At 38.0% G+C, this 25,417-nt stretch overlaps 1 protein-coding gene across 4 annotated transcripts in view; it reads right to left on the reverse strand.

Annotated features, from left to right (window-relative positions):
• Positions 1–25,417, reverse strand: part of tspan5a (tetraspanin 5a) — a 46,797-nt gene that overhangs the window by 10,593 nt on the left and 10,787 nt on the right. For all 4 annotated transcript variants that reach the window (XR_013815979.1, XR_013815980.1, XR_013815981.1 and 1 more), the window contains exons 2-8: positions 18,379–18,429; positions 17,243–17,389; positions 16,167–16,337; positions 11,748–11,873; positions 5,334–5,381; positions 1,825–1,941; positions 1,682–1,743 (exon numbers count right to left, since the gene is read on the reverse strand). Coding sequence is in view for 1 of the 4 variants with exons in the window: in XM_079809441.1 (XP_079665567.1) it covers positions 1,682–1,743; positions 1,825–1,941; positions 5,334–5,381; positions 11,748–11,873; positions 16,167–16,337; positions 17,243–17,389; positions 18,379–18,429 (722 nt within the window). In the remaining 3 variants the exon portion in view is untranslated. The remainder of the gene's footprint in view (positions 1–1,681; positions 1,744–1,824; positions 1,942–5,333; positions 5,382–11,747; positions 11,874–16,166; positions 16,338–17,242; positions 17,390–18,378; positions 18,430–25,417) is intronic.

The raw sequence follows: 25,417 nt of genomic DNA on the forward strand, positions 1-25,417 counted from the left end.
CCCTCTTTTTATTCATGCAGTTATAACTGCTTATCAATTATCATTTCCTGATAATTTACTCACCCCCCTCTCATCCAAGATGTCCATGTCTATCTGTCTTCAGTGGAAAAGAAATTAACTTTTTTAAGGAAAACATTTCAGGATTTTTCTCCACACACAATGGAATTGCAACCAAAATATTGAATGTCCACATCAATGCAGTTTCAGAGGGCTTTGAAGAGCTTCAAATGGTACTGCGCGATCCCAGCTGAGGAATAGGGTCTTCCGGCCACGTTCGGCGTGACCAACGTATGTTACGTAATGCCTGGCTCATGGCAGACCAGCACAAGACGATCAATTATGGTTAAAAAGTATATACAATTGATTTTTTTTTTAGAAAATGACAGACCGTTTCGCTAGATAAGACCCTATTCCTCAGCTGGGATCGCGAGCAGTACCATTTGAAGCGCTTCAAAGCCCTTTGAAACTGCATTGATGTGGACGTTGCAATTGAAGTCCATTGTGTGGAGAAAAATCCTGAAATGTTTTCCTTAAATTTTTTTATTTCTTTTCCACTGAAGAAAGAAAGACATGAACATCTTGGATGAGATGGGGGTGAGTAAATTATGAGGACATTTTCATTTTCAGGTGAACTAATCCTTTAACAAACACCTTTATAAACCTTTTACAAAGGGAACCTTAATGTAAAGTGTTACCCATATTTGTAATTTATTCCTGTGAAGCAAAGTAATTTTTTTTAAAATCATTACTCCAGTCTTCAGTGTCACATGATCCTTCAGAAATCATTCTAATATGATGATTTGATGCTCAAGAACTATTTCTTATTATTATCAATGTTGAAAATAGTTTTTTTGTCGCTTGGCGCAAGTACGATAAAAAAAAGAGAAATAAATTAATACTTTTATTCAGCAAGGACACATTAAATTGAGCAAAAGTCACAGTAAAGACATTTATAATTTTACAAAATATTTCTAGTTCAAAATGCTGTTCTTTTGAACTTTCTATTCTTCAAAGAAAAAAATATGATTTTCACAAAAACAAAAAAACATTAAGCACTAAGCAGCAAAAGCATCAGTTTTCAAAATTGTTAATAATCGAGTAACATTAATAACTGCAGCAAATCAGCATATTGCAATGATTTCCGAAGGATCATGTGACACTGAAGACTCGAGTAATGATGCTGAAAATTCAGGATTAAATTACATTTTAAAATATGTTCAAATAGAAAATGATAGTATTGTAATAATATTACTGTTTTTACTGTATTTTTAAGCAAATAAATGCAGCCTTGGTGAGCAAAAGAGACTTCTTTCAAAAACGTAATTATTCCAAACATAATTAACAGTGAAAATAATTATAATTTATCATGATATTATGTAATATAGCAGTATTTTTCCATTCAAGAGAGCTGAGCGAGAGTTTCAACCAAACATCTTTTTTGATTCCTGTTTTGTCCACATGGTGGCAGTTCCTGAAGCAAAACTGTGAACTAAGAAAGGTTGCTTTGAGGATTTGATAAGACTCCAGTAACATGCCATTAACTGTACTAAAGCAGTAAGTCATTGGTGTGCATTATGAATCCAGATAGTAAAGCACTGGGGTGAAAGAGAAAAGCTGCTTGCTGTAGCAGTGTGCAAAGCTAGAGCAGGCAGAGAGAATGTGTCGTAAGTTTGGATCTTACCAGCTGGCTCTCACGGCTTCAATATCGCTGACTAAATTCTGTGCAAGGCATATTCCAAATATCTGCGGAAAATCGAGAGAGAGAAACGGAATGAAGTATAAATAGCAGATACAGTCAGCAATGGCAGATGAAGGCGTTCTCACCTGCAGCAGCGCGATTCCAATGAAGATCCCAGCCACTATTGTCAGGTTGTCCTGTAGCCATTTCTCAAACTGCGGCACACAACCTTTGACATGAATGTACGTCTTCTGTTCTGCATCCTAATGAGTAATGAGGAACACATGAAATCAGGATCAAGATTTTCCTCTTTCTATCTATGCATAAAGTCTAAAGTTTGGACACACTTGAGTTTATGTTTCTCATGTCCTCTTAAAGAGCCTTGATCTAAAGGATTATGCTTATGTTGTGGTGACATTGTTTTAAGTAATTAAAGTTAATAATTGTATACAAATAACTTGTATATGTGTGCAGACTCAGAGCTTGAAAATATACTTTGTCAAGTAAATTGGTCAATCACTTGTTCGAGTGAAAAAGTTCCCTAAAAAAATAATAATTATATATATATATATATATATATATATATATATATATATATATATATATATATATATATATATATATATATATATATATATATATATATATATATATATATATATATATATATATAAATATTTGGTGGTGTAAATATACTGAAGCAATCAGTGACCAATCAGCTTTTACATACTTAAATCTGTAGATTTGTTATATTAACACCAGACGTAATTCCAATTTAAACCTTATCAGATGCATGCGTCATCTTAAATTTGATCAATACATTTAATTATAATAATAAGACACTATAGGGCTGTTACCAATCAAGCTGAATAATTCACACTGCAAAATTACAACTGCAATAAATAATGTTATGAGATTATGGTTTTACATTTTTTTAATATACAGATCAAAAATGTTGGGGGGGGGGGGTGCAATGATATTTTTAAACATGAAAAGGGTTGTACCTAGTCTTTTAATGAGTCAAGAGTGTGTTTAAGGCGTAACGTACAATAAACCAACGTACAATAAGTGTCATCTCCCATTCCCTTTATAAGCCAGTTGCACTTGCACCATGGCGAATTTGCTATTTACATGATGGAATTTGCGAGCGGAAAGACTGTACGCTTCTCCAGAGAGGAATCTTTTATTTTTAAAGGAGTATGAATTGAGAAATCAACTTTTCCTTGAGCTTTTGATATATAAATGGTCATGGTAATATAAGAATATCCTGCAAGTTTCAGAGCTGAAAACTTCTTTGTTAGTCAAAGGTAAGCTTTTAAAGACACCAGGCACAGCAAAAGATTGATTTCTGAATGTGCCCGGCTATGACGTGAGGGTGTAGTGTCGATCGGGCGGGCCAAGTAACGTTAATAAAAAAAATATCATTCCAATCAATCGCGGGCGGATGACAGATGAATCATTGTGTTTGTTTGATAAACACATTTTGCGAGCCCTGGCTGTGGGCTGGGTGATTCATTCCGATTGCCGTTTGCCACACGCTGTCACTGACAGGGGGAGCAGAAGCTCATTAAATATGCAAATCTTATCCAATCCTAGCCGTGGGCGTTTACTTCCAAGTCTTCAGTGCGGCACGCCCATCAAAACTGAGCGTGTCTTGAGAGAGCCTCAAAACCAGGTCAGAAAATAGCCTATTACTTATTCATTATGATCTTTTTGAATGTAAAAACTACGCAAACACAATAAGTTGACTCAGACAACAGTATAAAAAAATTAAAAAGCCAGTTCATGACCCCTTTAATATTTAAAAATGTGTGAGTGCTCCTGTGCGTAATAAGCAGAGTGTACATGCATTGTGGACCCGCCTATAGAACCCATTTTTACTAATGCACCCTTTAAATAACAAAAAATACTATTGACTTTAGAACAGGTTTTTGTTGGTCAATGGCGCAGTCGTTTTCAGTTGCCTCAAAATGCCAACATGCCAACAATGCGCCTGAACACACCTTGTTTTCAGACAATGATGCCATGCGCGAGTGCATTTGCTATCTAAACAATGAGGCTCTGGATGTGAAAATGATAACTGCGTCAGGCTGAAACACTTGTGTCACTCCTGTCGTCGCATTGCACCGGGTGCATGATAGGGCCCATTGAGTCATTCCTACAACCTAATTGTCTGATCGCACAGCCCTGCAGAGTATACTTCTTTTGACTCATATGCATACACGCGTTCGACGCATGCACAGTTTTCTCTCACAACGAGTTACAACCTACAACAAACATGTAAACACTGCCCAACAAATGTATTGCGCATGTACGACTGGTTACAAAAATCAGGTGTAAAGACAAATTGGGTCCCCCCCGAGATCAGGTCTCCTTTACGACCACAAGAGATCCCATTGGTTCAAATTGCTTTTAATAGGTACTCTTTTTAGCATCTGATTACAATTCCTACAAAATCATGTTATGATAAATGCTGTTTCAACTTCATTACAATGACCATTTTGTCTTATATACTAGCATAGCATACAGATAAACGATACACCTGATAGCTTAGTTTATACACACATTTTCACTTACCCTACACATATTCTCAATTGTCTTTAATGTAATTATTTGTTAAATTAAGTGTTAAATGTCCAAATATTTCAGTTATAAATAAAACAAATTAATGATGGTCAATTATTCACTTAGGCTATTATTATTAATTAATAATTAACAGTTAATAATTATGTCCAATTGGTTTTATTATGCACTAATGTGTTTCCATACACATTATAGCAAGTTATGCATATTTTAAATGAATATTATTCGTATATATTTAGGATAATCATTAACTGACAGTTTGGGGAGACCCGGTTTTGAGGGAGGACCCGATTTGTCATGACACCGGTGGTGCACATACAGTACACACTTACTCTTCTGATGATGAAATATGCGTCACGCGCACTGTACCCTGACCCTCGCGTATGCGTAAAAAGTTAAGTATACTTTGGCTGTGATCTTTGCTTGGAACTATTTTCGTTGGCGAAACAGAACAAAACAGTCAAAACTGTCACAGTCAATACTGTCACAGTCAATACTGTGTCTAAAATGTAAGTGGCTTAATATTAACTATTTATTTATTGAACTATAAAATCGATGTAACATTTGCAGTCGTGATAATATTCGTCAAAGCGGCTCCCATGGTCATGTGTTATAAAAAACTGAATATTTACCTCAGTTCTTCTTTGAGTTTTTTATGATGTTACCCTCATTTGATTTATCCATGAAAGTCTCGACAGGCAGCGCGAGCCTCATTGTCACGTTTCGATGCATCCCTAGTTATTTTTTGCCTTTGAAGGCAAACTACTTGTCCAGTCAAGCAAGTAACATTTTCTTTCATTGCCTCTTCAAAAAATCCACTTGCGGGCAAGCGTTAATGTTGAGCCTTGATATTTCTGTTTTTCTTTACTATGCCTAGGTACAGTATTTTGAATTACTTTATCATTGATTGTGTATTAAATGAATAACAGCTTCCTTCTTTTGCATTCATACATACAATACAGGTCAGCCAAACCGGCCTTAATTGAAGTGAAGAGCAGAGTCTGACACCTTAATTTTGCCTCAAACTGATGGGAGTGTGTGAAAAGTAAGACTGAGAGTGAGTAAGACTCACCGGTTTTGCCCGAACGTCATACCCACACTGTGTGTTGATAACATCCTCCTGCAAAACAAGTCATTTATTTACACTCAAGTCAAGAATTATTGGAGAACAGTGGTAACATTTCAACTTAAAAGGAAGTATTTTGAAAGTCATTCAAGAGAATAATTCTAGTGTGGGTGGAGTGAAGAGATAAGACTGGAAATAGCAAACTGAGTTCATCTTTTTGTAAAACTTCCTCATAACAAACTAGCCAACAGGATGTGCTTGTCGCCCTTAACATCTCATTTTGCTTTAAATAGTTGTTCCTGTTTGAAAACAGTTCTGCTTTTTCATCTCTCCAGTGATTTCATTTGAACATTCTTGAAATGAACAAACTCTTTATTTTAGTAAAGATATAGTAGTTAATTACTCACTATTTGCTTTCCTTCTTATAATAACTTACTGTGAATGAAACGATTACATTACCGCCTGCAGTTTTCCTCCAAGCTGAAATAATGAATAGCTGCATTCATAGAAGGGCTCATAAATGAATCATAATGTCAATGCTGATTATTTGTTATGAGTTAACAGCTCATGGTAGGCCATAATCCCATCCTCTTTGCCATAGATGTTGTGCTTCCAGTGCCTGGTTATTGTCTGCGAAATGTTATTTTTAATCTGTTCACGTAGACCAAATCCTGTTTTATACTCACCTTTTGTTTTGCTCTGTCATGTATTGTTTGCACTTTCCCCTCATGCTTTTAGTCTCTCTTAAATCAGGAAAATAGTGGCATGCAAACTGTGCTTAGAAAAGAACTGCATTTTTTGGGAGCAAGATGGCAAGTATCTCAGTGGTAAAAAGTTTCTCAATTGCATCATATTTAAAGTGCCCTATTAAGCTTGGATATTACCTTTCATGCAGTGTTATAAAACTATTTGTGAATGTAAAAGACCAAGTTTCAAAGATGAAAGTGCACGATGAATGTTATTAGGGATTTTTACACTTGGGTAAACTGAATCCTGGGTTATCTTGCTTCACGTTTCACACTGGTCATAATTTACCTGGGGCTCACAATTATTCCTGGGTATTCATAAGCTGATGTTTCACATTGTACATTCCTAAACTCTGGGTTAACGTCCTTATTTGCTGTGTTAGTGTCATTGATTGGATGAATGCAGCACGCGAGCTATTTACATAAAAGCTCTAACATTGCACATCCTTGTATTGCCGACTCTACTATCGAGTTTATACTGAATGGACATTTCGGACTATAAAGGTAAGCGTTTTCTTTCAGCATTTGACATTTTTCCTCTCAAACGCTGAATATACCGTTTATATACAATGCGTAGTGTTTCCGTGACTGTCCAAAGTACACAAATATGAGTACGCAATTGGTTGTGTGCTGCTAAGTATCCAGGGGTAACATTCTAACACCGCTCCATTTTACACAGTACAAGGTTGGCACCGCAATGTGGAGTGCAAAAGTGGTTTCATAACCCCGGGTAAAAAGTGGTGCTAACCCCGCATCTAAATGTGTGAAACGCTCTAAAAGTGTGAAACGCTCCTTTACCCCTGGTGAAGCACAGTGTGAAACGCCCTTTTGTCTCCTGTCAGAAACTGCCTGAAACGAGTTGTCAGTATCTCCAGTCTTACTTCATGCACAAACCTACTTAGGTTTGTAACCAATTCTTCAAAATGCCAGCCTATAGTCTTCATTGGCTGCCTGTGAACAACGTTGCAACTGAGACTGGAAGAGTTTGGTTCGTGTTGTCGACATGTCCAGAAGACACCGTTTTCTCCGCTGCAAGAGCAAATTCGCTTTGCATGCACTTCAAAAGAATGAGGACTCAGGCTCAAATTGTTTTGGTAAATCCGGCTCCATTGTTAGTGTGTATCAGTGTGTATCAAGCGCTGAGGAAGATCCAGAGCTGAAATTCAAATATGGTAATGGGTGTTTGGTGTCTGATATGCGCTGGTTTCTCCCAAGGTTTTTTTTCTCCATTCTGTCAACTGATGGAGTTTGGGTTTCTTGCCACTGTCGCCTCTGGCTTGCTTAGTCAGGGCCACTTAATATTCAACAATTTTATTGATCTGACTGTACTGATGCTGTTGTATGAGAACTGAACTGAGCTGGGTGATGACATCATTTTTTGCAGAACTGCTTTATATAATAAATGAACAAATTTTAAGGAACACGCCGACTTTTGGGGACTTTAGCTTATTCACCGTATCCCACAGAGTTAGATAAATTCATACCATTCTCATCTCCGTGTGTGCCATAACTCTGTCTGACGCACCCACTGTTAGCCTAGCTTCGCACAAATACTGGAGGTAAATGGCTCCAGCTAGCCTACCGCTCAATAAGTGACAAAATAACGCCAACATTTTCCTATTTACATGTTGTGATGTGTATAGTTACATCATGTACTAAGACCGACGGAAAATTAAAAGTTTCGATTTTCTAGGCCAATATGGCTAGGAACTATTCTCTCATTCCTGCGTAATAATCAAGGAACTTTGTGCCGTACCATGGGTGCAGCGGAGCAATGATATTACACAGCGCCTGAAAATAGGCTAACTTCTGTCAACATAACCAACGCACCTGCTTGCACAGAGAGCGTGCTGGGGACTATTTTCAGGCACTGTGTAATATCACTGTGCCGCTTCACCCATGGTACGGCAGCAAAGTTCCTTGATTAGTACGCAGGAATGAGAGAATAGTTCCTAGCCATATCGGTCTAGAAAATCGCAACTTTTCAATTTCGACGGTCTTAGTACACAATTTAACTATACACATCACAACATGTAATAGGAAAATGTTGGCGTTATTTTGTCACTTATTGAGCCTCCAGTCTTTGTGCTAAGCTAGGCTAGCGGTGGGTGCGTCAGACAGAGTTATGGCACGCACGGAGATGAGAATGGTATGTATGGACTTATCTAACTTTGGGGGATACGGTGAATAAGCTTAAGTCCCAAAAAGTCGGCGTGTTCCTTTAACCCTTAATCGCCCCTCAAGTAGGGTTTACGTTTGAGTCCCTTGGGGTCAGATAGACCCCAAACTTTTACAGAGCGATTGCATAAGGAAATATACATTTTTTTACATGGAAAACTATATATCATTTTTTTTATTTACTTCTCAACTATACATTTATGCTGTGTTTTTGTGGGTATTTGGTAGTTTTTTACCTATTTACTGCACAAATACGTAACTATGTCATAAATTGGCTCATTAAAAATTATTTTTTTATGAAAAAATCACTTGAATGATGATCTTAAATAAATATAAATAGTTTTTGGACATTGCTCTATGTGTTAGGGATAGAATACCGCCATCTGTAGGTTTGTGGAAAAACTTTAGGAATTATAGTTAAAGAGAAAGAGAGTGCAATGACCACATTATCCAATAGAGGTCCATAGGGAAGTTATGCAAAAGTTAAGCTGCCTTTCATCTTTCTTTTATTTGCCCTTTTCCCTCTCTTTCTCATGATTGTTCCATGTTGCATTTGTGCTCTAGTATTTGTCCTTCATTTATGTATGGAATTTTTTCAGATTTATGCCGGTTTTGTTGATTTTATTTGCCAGTTTCTATAAAAATGCTCTCTGTTGCAGTCACACACATGTGTGTGTTTGTGTGTGTGTGTGTGTGTGTGCGTGTGTGTATGAGACAGAAAGTTCGTTCCACTTTGTGTTTATGCTCTAGGACCAGATCTTGATATAAATGTAGACATTTTCAGATTTATACTGGATTTAGTTGATTTTTTTTACAAACAAAGTGAAAAAAAAGCATTTTTTACATTTTCCCATTCATTGCCAAAATCCAAGAAAATGCTCCAGACACCTGTGTTTGTGTTTGTGTGTGTGTGCGTGTGAGTGAACATGCTTGTTCCATATTGCATTTGTGCTCTAGTATTAGTACTTCATTTATGAATGAAAATCTTGCAGATTTATGCCAGTTTTGTTGATTTTATTTGCCAGTTTCTATAAAAATGCTCTCTGTTGCAGTCACACACATGTGTGTGTTTGTGTGTGTGTGTGTGTGCGTGTGTGTATGAGACAGAAAGTTCGTTCTACTTTGTGTTTATGCTCTAGGACCAGACCTTGATATAAATGTGGAAATTTTCAGATTTATACTGGATTTAGTAAAAAAAATTTGACAAAAAAAGTGATTTATTTTTTATTTTTTACACTTTCCCATTCATTTTCAATGTGGGGTCAATCTGACCCCGAGGGACTTAAACGGTAAATTTTTTTTTACACACCTTTAGAACAACCAAATCAAGCCCAGATTTTTTGTGCATGTTTAGATAGATTATTTAGGAAAAGTCACAGAGTCTCATGGCCCTGAGATGAAGGGAACACTTGGAGCAAAATGGAGGAACAAAATGGAGGAAAAGTCCAGTGGGGTCAGCTGGACCCCAAGGGACGATTAAGGGTTAAAGGGTTAGTTCACCCAAAAATGAAAATATTGTAATTTATTCCTCATCCTCATGCCGTTCCACACCCTTAAGACCTCCGTTCATCTTCGGAACACAAATTAAGATATTTTTGTTGAAATCTGAAGGCTCAGTGAGGCCTCCATAGGGGCAAAGCAATTTACACTCTTAAGGCCTTTGCACACTGAGTCCGAAATTTTCGCATGCGTTTTTTCGTATTAGTGATCCGAAAAATTCGTCACGCACAGAGACCTTGCACACTGAGTCCAATGCGTATTAATGAATGCGTTACGAAAAAAACGCAAAACAATACAAAATGCCGTCTTGAAGAAGTGAGGATGAGTTGTTTTGTCCTCTCTCTTCTTAAAAAGAGAAAAAGAAAGAGGAATTAATGGGTCCATCATCCACTCCTGCGATCGCGTAGAGAGGAAGGAGAGTTCCACCTCCTTATCAAGGAGCTGCGGGATTATCCAGACCGATTCAAAGTTTACTTTAGAATGTCAGTGGCTCAGTTTGATGCTTTGCTAGCGATACTGGAGCCACATATTAAAAAGAAGACCACCAATTTCCGTGAATCAATTGATCCTAGGGATCCACACACACACACACACACACACACACACACACACACACACGGTTAACAGGGACTTGGTGTGCCATAATTATAGCTGTGATATAATAATATTAGTAGTATTTTTGATACAATAATATTTGTAGGCTATATATAATTGTAGGTATCTGAGCACTGGCGATTCATTCACCACCATTGCCAGCAGTTTAGGTTGGGCATCAGCACTGTAGATGGGAAAAACGGATGCGAAAAACACAGAAAATCGAACCTGTTCCGAATTGTTTTTTGACGGATGAAAGTTTCGGAGGCAGTGTGCAAGCGTGACTGACATAACGTTAACGTGTGGTCGAATTAATTTTTTGACGTGCGAAAATTTCGCATGCGAATATCGGACTCAGTGTGCAAAGGCCTTTAAGATCCATTAATGTACTAAAAACATATAAATCAGTCCATGTGAGTACAGTGGTTCAATATTAATATTATAAAGCGACGAGAATATTTTTGGTGTGCCAAAAAAAAAAATATAACGACTTATATATTGATAACCGATTTCAAAACAAGCTTCGGAGCGCACAGAATCAGCGAGTCGATTCAGTGGTTCGGAGCGCCAAAGTCACGTGATTTCAGCAGTTTGGCGGTTTGACTCGCGATGCGAATCATGATTCGACACGCTGATTCGATGCGCTCCGAAGCTTGTTTTGAAATTGGTTATCACTATACAATACGTTATTTTGTTTTTTTTGCCGCACCAGAAATATTATCGTCGCTTTATAAAATTAATATTGAACCACTGTACTCACATGAACTGATTTAAATATGTTTTTAGTGTAGGTTTGTGTAGTCTTTAGAGTGTAAATGTCATTGCTCCCTATGGAGGCCTCACTGAGCCTTTGGATTTCAACAAAAATATCTTAATTTGTGTTTCGAAGATGAATGGAGGTCTTACGGGTGTGGAACGGAATGAGGGTGAGTAATAAATTACATTATTTTCATTTTTGGGTGAACTAACCCTTTAATAATTGATGATCTCTACAACATAACTGAAACAACACTGAACCGACTTCAGCAGAACAACAGCCGAAATGCATAATTTTCCTGTTATCACTGTAATCTGGATTTTATAAAGCACTATATAAATAAAGGTGACGACTTAACGCACTGTAAGTAGTAGACCAATCATAACAGACAGGGCCATCTGACCAATCAGAGAAGAGTAGGCACTCGGAAAGGAGGGGTTTAAAAAAAACGAATCCTTTAGTGAACCGTTTCAGACACTGTGAGAAATTAGGTGATGCTGCAATGTATATTATGAGAAACCTGTTGTAGGAGACCTCTAAAACAAAAACAAGGAACCTTTAAATTAAACCTTTTAAAATGAAATTGAGTTACAAATCACACAACATTTATATCTATATGAGTTTCCCTATAAATGAATCTCTTACCGCTGGGTCTTTGGTGCAACAAGAGAAGGGCACGCCACATTTTTCTCGACTGGGGTTGCTGTCTGTGCAATTGAAGTAGATGTTGAGGTCCCAGTCATTTGCTCCAAACGCCCCACAACAATCCCACTAAAGAAACAAAAATATTGTATTGTATACATTACAATCTGAAATGCACTTTCATCATAAAATTGCAATAATTAGGAATATTAGAGACATTATTAGAGAGTATGTCTATTAGGACGTACAGTGAAAGTACTGATGCATTAAATGCATTTGACTTAATCTGTTTAATACACATCAATGTCACAGATGTGGCATACAGCAGCTGCTCCTTAAAAAAAAGAAAGCCACGATCCCCCCATGTTCTTCCATTTCACTAGTATTTGATGTTGACATGCAGTGCTTTGCTGTGTCTGTCTTCTTTATCATACAAGGTCGGCAAGGAAATAACATGACAGCATCTGTCTGACTCTGGCATCTAATTAAATCTGTCCTGAGGAAAGTCATGTGCTGGAAGCGGATCTGCAGTACAGAGCATAAAGCTGGAGTGAAAAAAAGCAACAATGTAAGCTGCAGTTGTGCAGTGTGGGACTGCGGTACAATTTTTTTCTCAGGAAACAAGTGTGGCCTACTACTTATATCATTAAAAGGAAACTGAACTTTGTCACATTTTATAATCTATGATACATGTCACTCTGTTAACCGAGTATCAGTCAAGACATTTGAATGGGTTACTTTGTATTGAATATATTACCTAGTGTGAGCGACATCAACCATGTTTTTTCATCAGAATCATTTTTGAACACAAAAAAATTAGTCTGTGACACAAACACAAGAATATTGACAAAAAAAATGTGCAATGCTTTCACTTTTAACCCAGCAACATTCAACTCCAAAACGTTTCAAATGTTATTAAAACGGATGTTTCCACAGTAATCTACTTTTTTCAACAAATCGATTTCATTTGCTATGTTACCATCCACCTATTTTTATACGCATTTTGGGATATCACATAAAAAACTGCAGGATGGAAACGGCAATCATGCGCATAAATTCTAAAAATGTGCATAAAAAATGAAAAAAATGGTATCCGATAAAATAACATGTGCATAAACTACGATGGAAACACATTTACAGAATAAATTCCTCGATGCGCATAAAAAAAATATCACATTAATTTACGTGATGTGACGGCATGACTGGAGTAACCAGCGGACTGATCTTTCTGCACAGCATCTGAAATGCTGTTTTGGTTGTTCTGAAATGCCAGAGCAAAGTCTGTCATCAAAGTGGTTAGGTATAATTACCTTCCAGAACTGTCTTCCTCCGAAATGCGTTTCGTCTGTGCGCTCTGAGACGCAAGTAATTTATTATATACTAATTATTATATAACTTCTCCTACTTTTCTTAGTGGTATCAAAGTCCCTTTAAAGGGATAGTTCACCCAAAAATGAAAATTAGCCCATAATTTACTCAGCCTCAAGTCATCCTAGGTGTATATGACATTCTTCTTTCAGACGAATAAAATCGGAGTTATATTACAAAAGTCCAGGCTAATCCAAGTATTAGAATTTGATTCATAGTTGCTCTGTTTTTGAAGTTCATAAAAAGTGCATCTGTCCGTCAAATAACGTGCTCCACGTGGCTCTGGGGTGTTAATAAAGGCCTTCTGAAGCGAATCGATGCGTTTGTGTAAGAAAAATATTCATATTTAAAACTTTATCAAGTAAACTTTCGGCCGACCGCCTTCCGTGGAAAAGTGTTGAATGTTGAAAGTGAAACTCAAGATGCGTACGTGACGTCATGACGAGCCTACCTGGTCGAGTTAGTCTTTCGATCGGCAGGGGAACTTTCAACAATTTTTCCATAAATTGAACAGGGAAGGCGGTCGGCCGAAAGTTTAATTGATAAAGTTTTAAATATGGATATCTTCTTACACAAACGCATCGATTCGCTTCAGAAGGCCTTTATTAACACCCCGGAGCCGCGTGGAGCACGTTATTTGATGGGCAGATGCACTTTTTATGGACTTCAAATACAGAGCAACTATGAATCCAATTCTACTGCTTGGATTAGCCTGGACTTTTGTAATATAACTCCGATTTTATTCATCTGAAAGAAGAATGTCATAACACCTAGGATGACTTGAGGGTGAGTAAATTATGGGCTAATTTTCATTTTTTGGTGAACTATCCCTTTAAGGCAAGTAATTTCACTCGGCAGCCATCTTGGAAACGCCTCTCGGGCATGCAAGTGCAGCTCCTATAGGTATATAGAGATATATCTCTTTGAATGGAGAAACATAAAATTCTCCAAAACTGTTCACCAAGCTTTCGATTAAATTTCACATTTGAAATCACCAATGAAATCTGACAACAACTGTCCAGCAGTTTTCAGCCTGGACAAAGCTAATGCGCAATCCTAAACGCGCGTCTCAGAACACTGCCTATTTCTATAGTAACCTGAGCTTCTAACAGCAGCTGCAGTGACGCGATCACTTTACTAATCAACGATTGGCTCTTTGCCATCCTGGGCCTTGCACTTTCTCTCATTTATGAGTAATCAGAGTGCACCGTCTTCCTATAGGTATATAAAGTCTTTGGTGATATTCAGCACCAGTTTATCAGGATTTTGTTCTCTAAGACTCACTGGAAGGAAACGCTGCTTTATTCGCAAATGTTTTATGCGATATTCCCATTTTGCGCATAAGTTAAATTCTTTAGATGAAAACATAGCTAATGGCTCAATCATAAAAACAGTCACTTACTTCGTTATTGAATAAATCAGCCATTTTAAACAAATTGGTTGAATAATTATTCAATGACTCATTCATTAAGACAGTGACTTCCAGTGTAGACAACATCATTGATTATAATGGGTTATATTATATTTGTCACACCGTGCCGCTTGCGTCCGGTGTAGACATGCTCTTAGTCACATTGGCTTACATGCTTACATCATCTAAATGCCACATCAGATACAGCCTATGTGCTGCCTCTGCAATGCAAAGATGGATTTTGATGATACTGATTTCATGATTGTTTACAGCACTTCAAATTCTTACGTAAATGTAATCAATACATTCAGTTAGAATAATAAGATTTTCCACCGTCGCGCCAAACCATTCTCTTTGCTTAATCGTCCCATTCTGTGCCGATACGTCCCAGCTGGTACGGATATGGTTTCCTTTTCCACTGCGAGGCTGATAACGGAGCATGTAATACAAATGTGTCAGTCGTTGCCTTAATAGTGCAAGACTTTACAGACGATATGAGATGTAAATAGAGTCTCAGATTTCTATGGGAACCCATAGAAATCTATGGGATTTCTATGGGGAAAACTAAGCGTAAGCTCAGAGGGGACCGTGCCTTTGCTGTGTCTGCCCCAAAACTATGGAATGAATTGCCTTTGCATGTTAAGCAGGCCTCTTCTCTAACTGTTTTTAAAACCCTTCTTAAAACCCATCTTTTCTTTTTGGCATTTGACACCTAGTAAGATGTCGACTATATTTACTTGATTTAATTTGTTACTTTGAATGCTTTTATTGTGTGGTTATTAATTGTACATATGTTTTTTCTGTACAGCACTTTGGTCAACTATGGTTGTTGTAAAGTGCTTAACAAATAAAGTTGGTTTGGTATGGTATGGTAACCCAAGCTTCTAACTGCAGCTGCAGTGACTTTACCAAGCAGCGATTGGCTCTTTTACCTAGAAGGCGGGACGTATTGCACCATATTGCGAATTGCAGTTTCTCCTGTTCATAAGTAATAGGAGTGAACCATCTTTCTATATTTATATTCTTTGGCACAGTTCAGCAAGGTTCTGTCCGAGAACGGTTTGTAATCATACCGTGCCGTACCAGGCTCAAGTGGAAATATAACTGGAACCGTTATGTGGAAAAGCGGCTTATGTCTCTATATAGTGTCTCTAGATATATTTGATGACCACTACTCTAATTTATGCCTGATGTGAAAAAAAAAAAGATTTCTTAAAGTTCAATGGAAAAAAAAACAGGCCAAAATGGCACCATTTCCAAATAATGACCCATTAACTTTCTAAATGTTGTCATTTTTTTATAGCTTCAATGGCCTCGAAACAAATACAGTTCCGAGCAGACAACTTACAATTCTAAGAAAGAGAAATGTGAACAGACAGGGATTTCTGTGAGTGCTGACAGTGGATAAGGAATCATCAAGTCATGCTGTTTCTATGGGAACTGCCTGTGTGCACTTCTGTGATGACATGTGGCACAGATAAACTGATCGTTTGCTTTTTTCTCCTGTGCGCGCACACACCAACACACTTTTCATTTCTCTTTCATCTTGTTTACGCCTTTCCTCATTTTCACTTCCTAGTGTATTTTCTCTGCCTTTGTATTTGAAACATGAGCAATCTCTGTGCTCTGGCCTTGAGTCTTACATATTCCTGAGTGAAGTCGATGAGGTTCTGTAAATCAATGTCATCTCTGTAGGCTCGTATGTTGTTGTTGATGAAAAAGTTGAGCTGATCTTTAATCCAGTCTTTAAAGACAAAGGCCAGGACGCCGGCAGTCAGCTCCAGGAAGAAGATTATCCCCAGAAACACAGAAAACTGGGAGAGGAGAAGACAAATACACAAAAATGAAAGGGATAGTTCACCCAGAAATGAAAATTCTGTCATCATTTACTCAGCCTCAAGTTGTTCCAAACCTGTATGAATTTCTTTCTTCTGCCGAACACAAAAGAAGATATTTAAAAGAATGTCGGTAATCAAACAGCTGATGGGCACCGTCGACTTCCATAGTATTTTTCCCTATGTATTGTCAACTGTTTGGTTACCCATATTCTTGTTCAGCAGAAGAAAGAAATTCACACAGGTTGGGAATCCCTTTAACAAAGACAAATATAACATATATATTGTTCATTGACAGTTTATGCATTAACTAAAGTTAACTAATGGGACCTTATTGTAAGGTGTCACCAAAAATTGAGTACTTTATTTAAAAAATGTAAGACCTCAGTGAGCTCAGATTATAGTAGTGTAAATTAAGTAAATGTCGACTTATTAACTAATTATTGTTACAAAAATTAATTGACAGTAGTTTCATTTTTGTGAGTCAATAGAAAAATAAAGTGCATTTATTTATCCATGTTATTTGAGACATGCATGGATTGGTGTAAGATAAGTGAACAATGCACTGTTTGTTATGAACAGTGTTCTCCTACAGTATGCATAGTTCAATGTGTTTGACATCCAGTTGTCATAATATATAAGCACAGAACAGAAGTAATGAATCCCATTCTTCATTTGTTGCATTTACAAGTAAAAAAATAAAATATCAAAATATATCCTATTTTAGTATTTCCTAATTCTCTAAAATGCTTGTATATACCGATGACCCAAAGCATGCAATAACAATTGCTCAAACACCCATGCATTTAAGTGTTGAAAAGGCATTAAAAAATCTGTTTTGCATGAGGCTACTCCTAATAAGAATCAAAACGTGAAAAACGTACAAATTTGAGCAGGAAGGTGTTTTCCCTCAGGGCCCCGATACAGCCTGCAAAACCCAGGATGAACATCACCCCTCCTACCACCAAAAACAACCACACAGGATCAAATCCACCCAGATCTGTGATGGAGGAGATGTTCGAGAGAACTCCCTGAGGAAGAGAGAGAGAGAGAGAGAGAGAGAGCAGACTGGGCTTTAATTAGCTTAATTACTTCCCAGAACCTTGAAAACGTGACTGTTTGCAATTACAGCAGATACAAATTTGTGCAAATATGTCCACTTGTGTACTTTAAAAGTTACAAATAGGGCACAGAAAATGCAAACCCCACATTGACGAAGCTTACACACAGACACAGACTGTCACATGGTGTTTTGGTGTTGGTTCATGTTTCATGTGTTTAGTTCATCAAGTTTACTGTCATGTTTCTAGTTTGTCTTGTCATTAGTCTGTGTGTGTATTTAAGCCCTCATGTTTGCCATGTGTCTTAGTCTGTTATTAACGTTGTACCCGTTGGTGGTGAGTGTTCTCAAGTCTGTTATGTTTAATCAAGCCAAGTTTATTGTCAAGCCAAGTTTTGTTTGTTGTTTTGCCAAGTTTTGAGTTATGTTAGGATTTATGTTTGGATAAATAAATGCTGCACATGGGTTCTGAACATTTGCCTCCAGTGGATCTATATGTTACACAGACACAGACAATATGTCCAAGTGTGTTTATACATAATTTTGTGTGTAAAAGAACATATGGAGAAATAATATTTTCAGTCTTATATTAAACTGTCCCAATATGTATTTTTGTGGTCCACCCTAAATTGTACATTGGTAGATAAATAAAATAATAATAAAAGTTAACTGAAATAAAAAAAATAAAAAAACGTTATATCATTTTTATTTCAGCTAGTTGCCAAGATAACATTTCTCATTTAGTTTAACTTTAAGTATTAAAATAATGAATATATATCTATATTCTATATATATATTAAACTAAATGAGAAATGTTATCCTATGTAGAATTCTAGGTCTGCAGCAGCTCATGTATTTCATGTGAAGAAACATGGGACATCTCTTCACATGTGCATTAAGATGCTTATCAAATAAAGATGAGTTTTATGAATTATGCATTAGATACTGTTTTTTCCTCACCTTCTCACTCCATGCCCACAGTCCGATTCCAAGGAAAGCCACTCCAAGCAACTAAAACAAGACAGATATGGCATTGATTCATTAAAGAGACAGTTCACCCAAAAACTAAAATTCTGTCACCCTCATTCAAACTCATAAGACTTTGGTAATCTTCAAAACACAAATTAGGATTTTTTTAACGAAACCCGAGATGCTTCTGTCCCTCCATTGAAAGTCTAGGGATTCGAAACTTAGAAGATTTAAAAAGGTTGTTAAGGCGTTGTAAAACAAATCCATATTTGATTCAAATGGTTTAGTAAATTAAATCTGTTAATCATATAAAGTGATCATGTCTCTTCACAAGTCTTGTATTAAACTGCTCGATTCACATGGATTTGTTTTATGATGCATTTATGACCTCTCTGGTTCTTCTAATTTTTGGTTAGCTGGACTTTCAATGAAAAGACAGAAATCTCTCAGGTTTCATTCATTTGTGTTTTGAAGATTAACCAAAGTCTTATGGGTTTAGAGCGACATGAGGGTGAATAATCAAAGACAGAATTTTCATTTTAAATACATGCATTTTATTATGAAAGCAAGTCAACCAAGATTAAGAAGTTTTAAAAGGTTTTTTTTTTTTTTTTTTTTTTGGAGATGACAGTGTGTATGCATAGCACATTATTGAGAAAAAAAACTGTTCTTGATGATTTGAACAGACGCATTAAAGATGCGAAGAAACACGTGAAATTTTAAAGGAACACTGCAATTTTTGGGTACTTTAGCTTATTCACCGTATCCCCCAGAGTTAGATAAGTCCATACATACCATTCTCATCTCCGTGTGTGCCATAACTCTGTCTGATGCACCCAACGCTAGCCTAGCTTAGCACAAAGACTGGAGCTATAAGGGCTCCAGCTAGCCTACCGCTCAATAAGTGACAAAATAACGCCAACATTTTCCTATTTACATGTTTTGATGTGTATAGTTACATCATGTACTAAGACTGACGGAAAATGAAAAGTTGCGATTTTCTCTTTCATTATGCGCCTCCCTTCATTATGCTCCGCCCCCTACAAAACAATGTAGGACAAAGTATGGATGAATCAGCTGTGATTCAACAACAACAGCATATCTTCTGTGAAATAGAAAAAAACCATGTTACTCACATATCGAGCAGAAACAAAACAACCTCGGTGTCTGTCTCTCCAATAAGCTTTTCCAATATTAACGCGGTCCTAAAGCTCTTGTCTGATAGTAACCCTTCTTCTTCCAATTATATTCCTCTGAGCTTTTTCTCTTTGGTAATATCTCAGCCATCTCTCTTTTTCTACATTATTGCGTTTAAAATGTTCATCACTCTGAATTTTTGAACTGAACTTTCATCTTAGAGTGAACAGCACTGTAAACCCTAACGCTCAAAATAATTAATTGGTTTGAGTAGGGTAAACTTAAATTAAACAAATTAGTTCAAGCAAATCCATTATTTAGAACTTTCTTTTTCTTTTGAGTTCACAAAACTGACACATTTTAAGTAATCTGAATTAATTCATTGTTTCTTTTCATTTAGACAAACTCAAAGGGTTACTTCAGCGATTAGCACTGAGCTTTGTATCAGTAGAAACCCGGTAGTATATTCGAATGATCGTGCTTCCCCCCCTCATATCCCCCTGAGATTTTTTTGTCTGGAAAAAAGCCTCAGATGACACAAATATTGTCATTTTGCATCATTGGAGGCTATTTTGGCCAGAGGCTAGAGAGACTACAGCCAGTAGTAGGAGCTAGTTCTGCATGTTTTCAACCCGCCCATAGAGGTGTGATCTCACTCACAGAATGTAAATGCGCACGGCCGCTCAGGCATTCATAACGGATCGGTTCGGAGCAAAGCAAGTGGTCTCAATGAATTCCTATGAAAGTTAAGCTTCCATAGGCATGAAGTGAAAACGATCCAGACTGGACTCGCACTGTGAATGACTGTGAGGCCGTGAATGAATGCTCTGCTCAGCTCTTCACTCTCGTGATGAATTAAATCTGACTCCTGCTGCGTTTGCGCTGCGACTCTCGTTCGGCTCATGATGTATTGAACACACACACACACGTTCAATTGTAGTGTCTGTTCTCTAACTGAACTAAATTATTTTATTATTATAAAAATGAACATGACGGTGGGGGTGGTTCCACGGTGGGCAAGTGATAACCGCTAGGTGTGGCTTGGGAGTGGCCTCGTAGGGCAGCGAATGAAGTGCTTTTTGGGAGTTGTTGTCTTTCACCCATATGAGCCAAAAATACATTTTCTGTCTTTTCTCAGTCTAGAAGGCACCAACTTCAAAAATATTTTCACATTTCTACTACATAAATGACCCAATTTAAATACACATTCATCTTTCCAGCGGTGAAGTATCCCTTTAAATTTGACTGACACTGGGCTGGGATTTCTATTTCCCAGCATGCTTTGCCACGACACTCGAAAGGGATAGGAAAGCTAAAATTAAGTGTTATATACTATTTTTTGTGCAAGATTAATATTAACTGACTGGAGTTTTGCCAACTTATTCGGGTTTACAGTGAGGCCTTAAACATTAGTGGTCTGTAAAAGGTATTTTAGGTCCATTTTGGGTTCTTTAGAGTGTCTGTAAATAGGAATGCCACTCTTATCTGCTTCTTATATCCAACTCTGAACCCACAATACTTTTCTCCAAAGTACACAGTAATGTTTCCTTATCAAAACTTCTTTCCCAGTGAGCCAATACTGAACATTAGAGATAAAAGTCAGGCATTTTATCAGATTTCCTCAGCCTGACAAAACACAATTCATAACCACTGAATGTAAAAGGTGCCAACCTCCATATTTCACTCTTAAGGTCCTTTTAATATTTTCAGCAGCTTTTCATGTTACACCACGAGATTTCTGCAATCTGCTTTTACGTGGTGGCATCTGAGCAGACATCTGCTTCTTCCCATGAGACGTATGTCCTCATTATGTCCATAGGGCTGTGATTCTGCAAGCCCTTCAGAACTGGAGAACATGGCTTTCATTTCGGCCTTATTTCTTCATACACTAGGATTCTTTGTTTTGTTATACACGCATGCATTGTGCAGTAAGATGAATACATCTTATCCATTACTTTGATGTTACAAATTTGCCATTTATTCCTTCAAACACAAATGTACTACTAGCAGGATTTGTTTAGCTAAATTCCGTAATGTACATTTGTAAGAAACAGGAACAATTTAGCTACTCCCAAAAATTCACCTAGCGACCCATTCTTTAATGGCAAAATAAGGAAAAAGAGCAATATGTGGGTGGAGACACATGGACCTGAACGTCAGCTATGCCATTCTACATATATTCATTACTGCTTTCAAATATGAGCACAATGTTTCAGAAGGGTCCGGACCTTTAGCTTGACCACCTTGTATATCTCAAGGCCGCAGAGTCTTGAAACACCTCCAGAATTTCATTCACTATTCAAAAAACATTCACAGCTACATTTCGGTATGTGGTTTCAGTCTAAACGGCCCTGTATGTCTTATAATGCCTTGTATTTTCATCCACAGAGCACCGACTGTGCATCGAACTATGCCTCACACAAGGGTTTTTGTGTACATGAATTACTCAAAACAGTACAGTGATTGTGGGTACAGAAGTGGAGTGTACAGACCGCCGCTGGTGTAGGGGCAAAATTGCGTTCCTATTTTTAACCCTCAGTTGAAATCGCGTTCTGCAATAGATCTTATTCAGAACAACTCCATGACACTGTGAGGGATAGACTTACTGTGTTTCCATTGGCATTCACTGTAAAAAACTGTATAAGCTCATAGATGACTTAGAATTTCCCACAACACATATTGTCTGGAGTTTTTTGTCTACTGAAATTTACTGGAAAGATATTTTGCAGTGTTTCGTCAGCGGAACAATCCAAAAACATTAAATTACAACCCACCGAAGAGATGCATGCCTATCCCTCACAGCCTCGCTTTCATTCCTGTTAAAAATCAAAGATGGCACTGCTGTGAATAAGGTCTATATGACCAAACATTTGGCGATTAAAGGGGTCATGAACTGGCTTTTTTATACTGTTGTCTGAGGTCAACTTATGAAGTTCACGTGGTTTTTACATTCAAAAACATCATAATAAATAAGTAATAGGCTAATTTCTCAATTCATGACCCCTTTAATTAGACTGGGTAAACCCAGCCTGATCTGCCGGCGATTTGATTTCGCCCAGCAACTCAGTCTGGAAACCTGTACATTAATTTCTACTGCTTCTGTTACACTTTTGGGTAGAGATGCTCCGATCAGCATTTTTGGGGCCGATCACCGATTACCGATCACCAAGATCATGATCTGCTGATTGCCGGTCACTGCCGATCACAGAATGGCAGGGGAATGGCAATCTTTTATCTATAATCTTGCAGAGTTTGCACCATTTGTAGAAATGAAACTAACTCTAAATTAACTGAGTCAAGATCTTGAAGAACCAAGTGTTTATTTTAGAAAATGAGATAACTTAACTTAAGGCTACTGTAGGCCATCTTTCCCAAATAAATGTATATAATAAATGTATATAATTATCTCACCTAAATATTTGATCATGCAGTGCATTTTTGTTTTTAAAAACAATTTTTCAGGTAGGTTACATTAGTAGTGAGGTAAGAAATACTAAAGACATTTAATAAGAAATCAAATGTAAATTAATATTGGTCTTCCCTGAATAAATTAAATTAGATTAATCCTTACACTTTGCAAAAGTTAGTCATTCAAGAGCAGTGAGTGTCATAAAGGTTCATCAAACAACACAAGACAAAGAGAAACTCAGAGACAGCAGCAGTTTATTCGACAGCTGTCACTTTAAGAGCGAACGCGGATACGGTTACATGCAGTTGCACAAACGTTCACTCGCGAGTCACGACAGGGTTTACGTGCATACTCGTCAATACGGTCATACATACATTTGTGTGTATCTGACCATTTCAGCGCAATTTGCACTCGCAAGCTTTTTGTGAGATGGCCTGTGTGTGTGTGTGTGTGTGTGTGTGTCTCCAGACCATGCGCGCGAGTGCTGAGGGGTTTGAACACTGGCAAGACTTAAAAATAAATGCAAATGATAAACTTTAGTGACGATGCGACACTGCCTCGATTGTGCAAAGTGGCAAATCCTGTGTCAACTGTGCAGCTCGATTTTAGAGCACATGCGATGCGCTGATGTGAAGCCATTTGAGCATTATGAGAGGGAGAGAGAGAGAGCGCGCGCACGCGGTGATTCACGCGCGCTGTTTGCGAACTTACGTCCCACAGAAAGTTTTCAAATGACTGCGTGAGTTATTTAATATAGAAATATGAATTGTACCTCACCTTCAGCATTACAATTATTTTACCCGCGCTGGAAAGAGAATGAGACGGTGTCGCTGCATATCTTGCCCTAGCTCTCACGGCAGGCGCGGGTTTTATGTGTCGTCAGCATGCGATCGGTTCATGAGATCGGCCTTTTTGGAGACCGCCGATCAATCATCCCAAATCGACCGATCGAGATTGGTTGCCGATTAATCGGAGCACCCCTACTTTTGGGGGAACCAATCACAGATTGGCTTATCCACCTGGCGCGCTATTGGCGGGTTTAACGCGATGACGGATAGAGAAGTGATGGGTCGTTGCTCATTGATCACGCCTCTTGTGGTCTGATTGGTTGATCAGACCACAAGAGACCACAAGAGGTGTTTCAAGACTCTTGTGGTCTGATTGGTTGAAGGACTATCCAATTGCATACAGTCATTTGAATTATACTCGTTTATCACGCCTCTTGTGGACTAATTGGTTAAAGGACTATCCAATTGTGTACAGAGTCATTTGAATTATACTCGTTTATCACGCCTTTTGTGGACTAATTGGTTAAAGGACTATCCAATTGTGTACAGAGTCATTTAATTTATGCTCGTTGATCATGCCTCTTGTGCAGTAGAAAATACAGTGCAGACTCTCCAGACCAATGTTCAATCTTAAAGGTCCCGTTTTTCCTGTTTTTTTGAAGCTTTGATTGTGTTTACAGTGTGCAATATAACGTGTTCATGTTTCGCGTGTAAAAAAACAGTATTTTTCACACAATTTACTTATCTGTATACCGCTGTTTTCACTGTCCTCAAAACGGCTTGAAAGATTTCCCTGTTCTATGAAGTCCCTCCTTCAGAAATGCGTAACGAGTTCTGATTGTGCCAGCGGTTCCCGTGTTGTGATTCGACAGCAGCTTAGCGCACGTTACCGGAAAGGTCACGCCTCTTACCATAACGGGGAGATGCATGCGCTCAAAGTACAGCATCCCTGAAGCCCAAACAAAGGTGATTTGACTCCGGGATGAAAATAACAGCGTCTGGACGACATGGCGACAAACACACTACAAACGCAACCGAACGCAACACTTCCTCTTCTCCACGTGGGAGAGCAACAAGACCACGCCCCCTTTTTTGCATATTCTTGTGGGCGGAGGTTAGTCAACAAACTGTTCTACTGACGTCATTAAAGCAGGAAGTACAGGGATGTAGTACAAACTGGCCGTTCGCTGTAGGCTTTGAAAGGGAACTTCTGTTAAATAAAATATCTCGCTTGACATTGAACTTTGAGCTTTATAATTTTACAGGTATTATTTATGCTCTAACAGCAACATTACACACTAACTAAAGTTTGAAAAATGGGATCACGAAGAACAGGACCTTTAAATTGAGCTTGGTCTGGTGATAGCCAGACAACACTTTAATGGTATGTGCTAGGGATGAACCGGTTGACCGGCCAAAAACCGGAACCGGACGGTTTTTGCTTCTAGCGCGCGATCGGCAACCGGCCGGTTTTCTTTTTATTTTTCTGCCGATTTATCCGGAAGTGCGCCCGCGTGCACATACGCCTATATTGCAATCATTCGCGAACATGTCACTATTGTGTTACAAACGGAAACTGGAGAACTGAGGAAGAGCCGCTTTCCTGCGCGAGCCTACCTCTCCGCGCCCTGCACAAGTGCAGATAGTGAGCGTTTGTTCAGCTCAGCTTCATCTGCACACACAACGCGTCTGCTAA

This window comes from Gobio gobio (assembly GCF_949357685.1).
Source record: "Gobio gobio genome assembly, chromosome: 2".
In the NCBI taxonomy this organism is placed as follows: Eukaryota; Metazoa; Chordata; class Actinopteri; order Cypriniformes; family Gobionidae; genus Gobio; species Gobio gobio.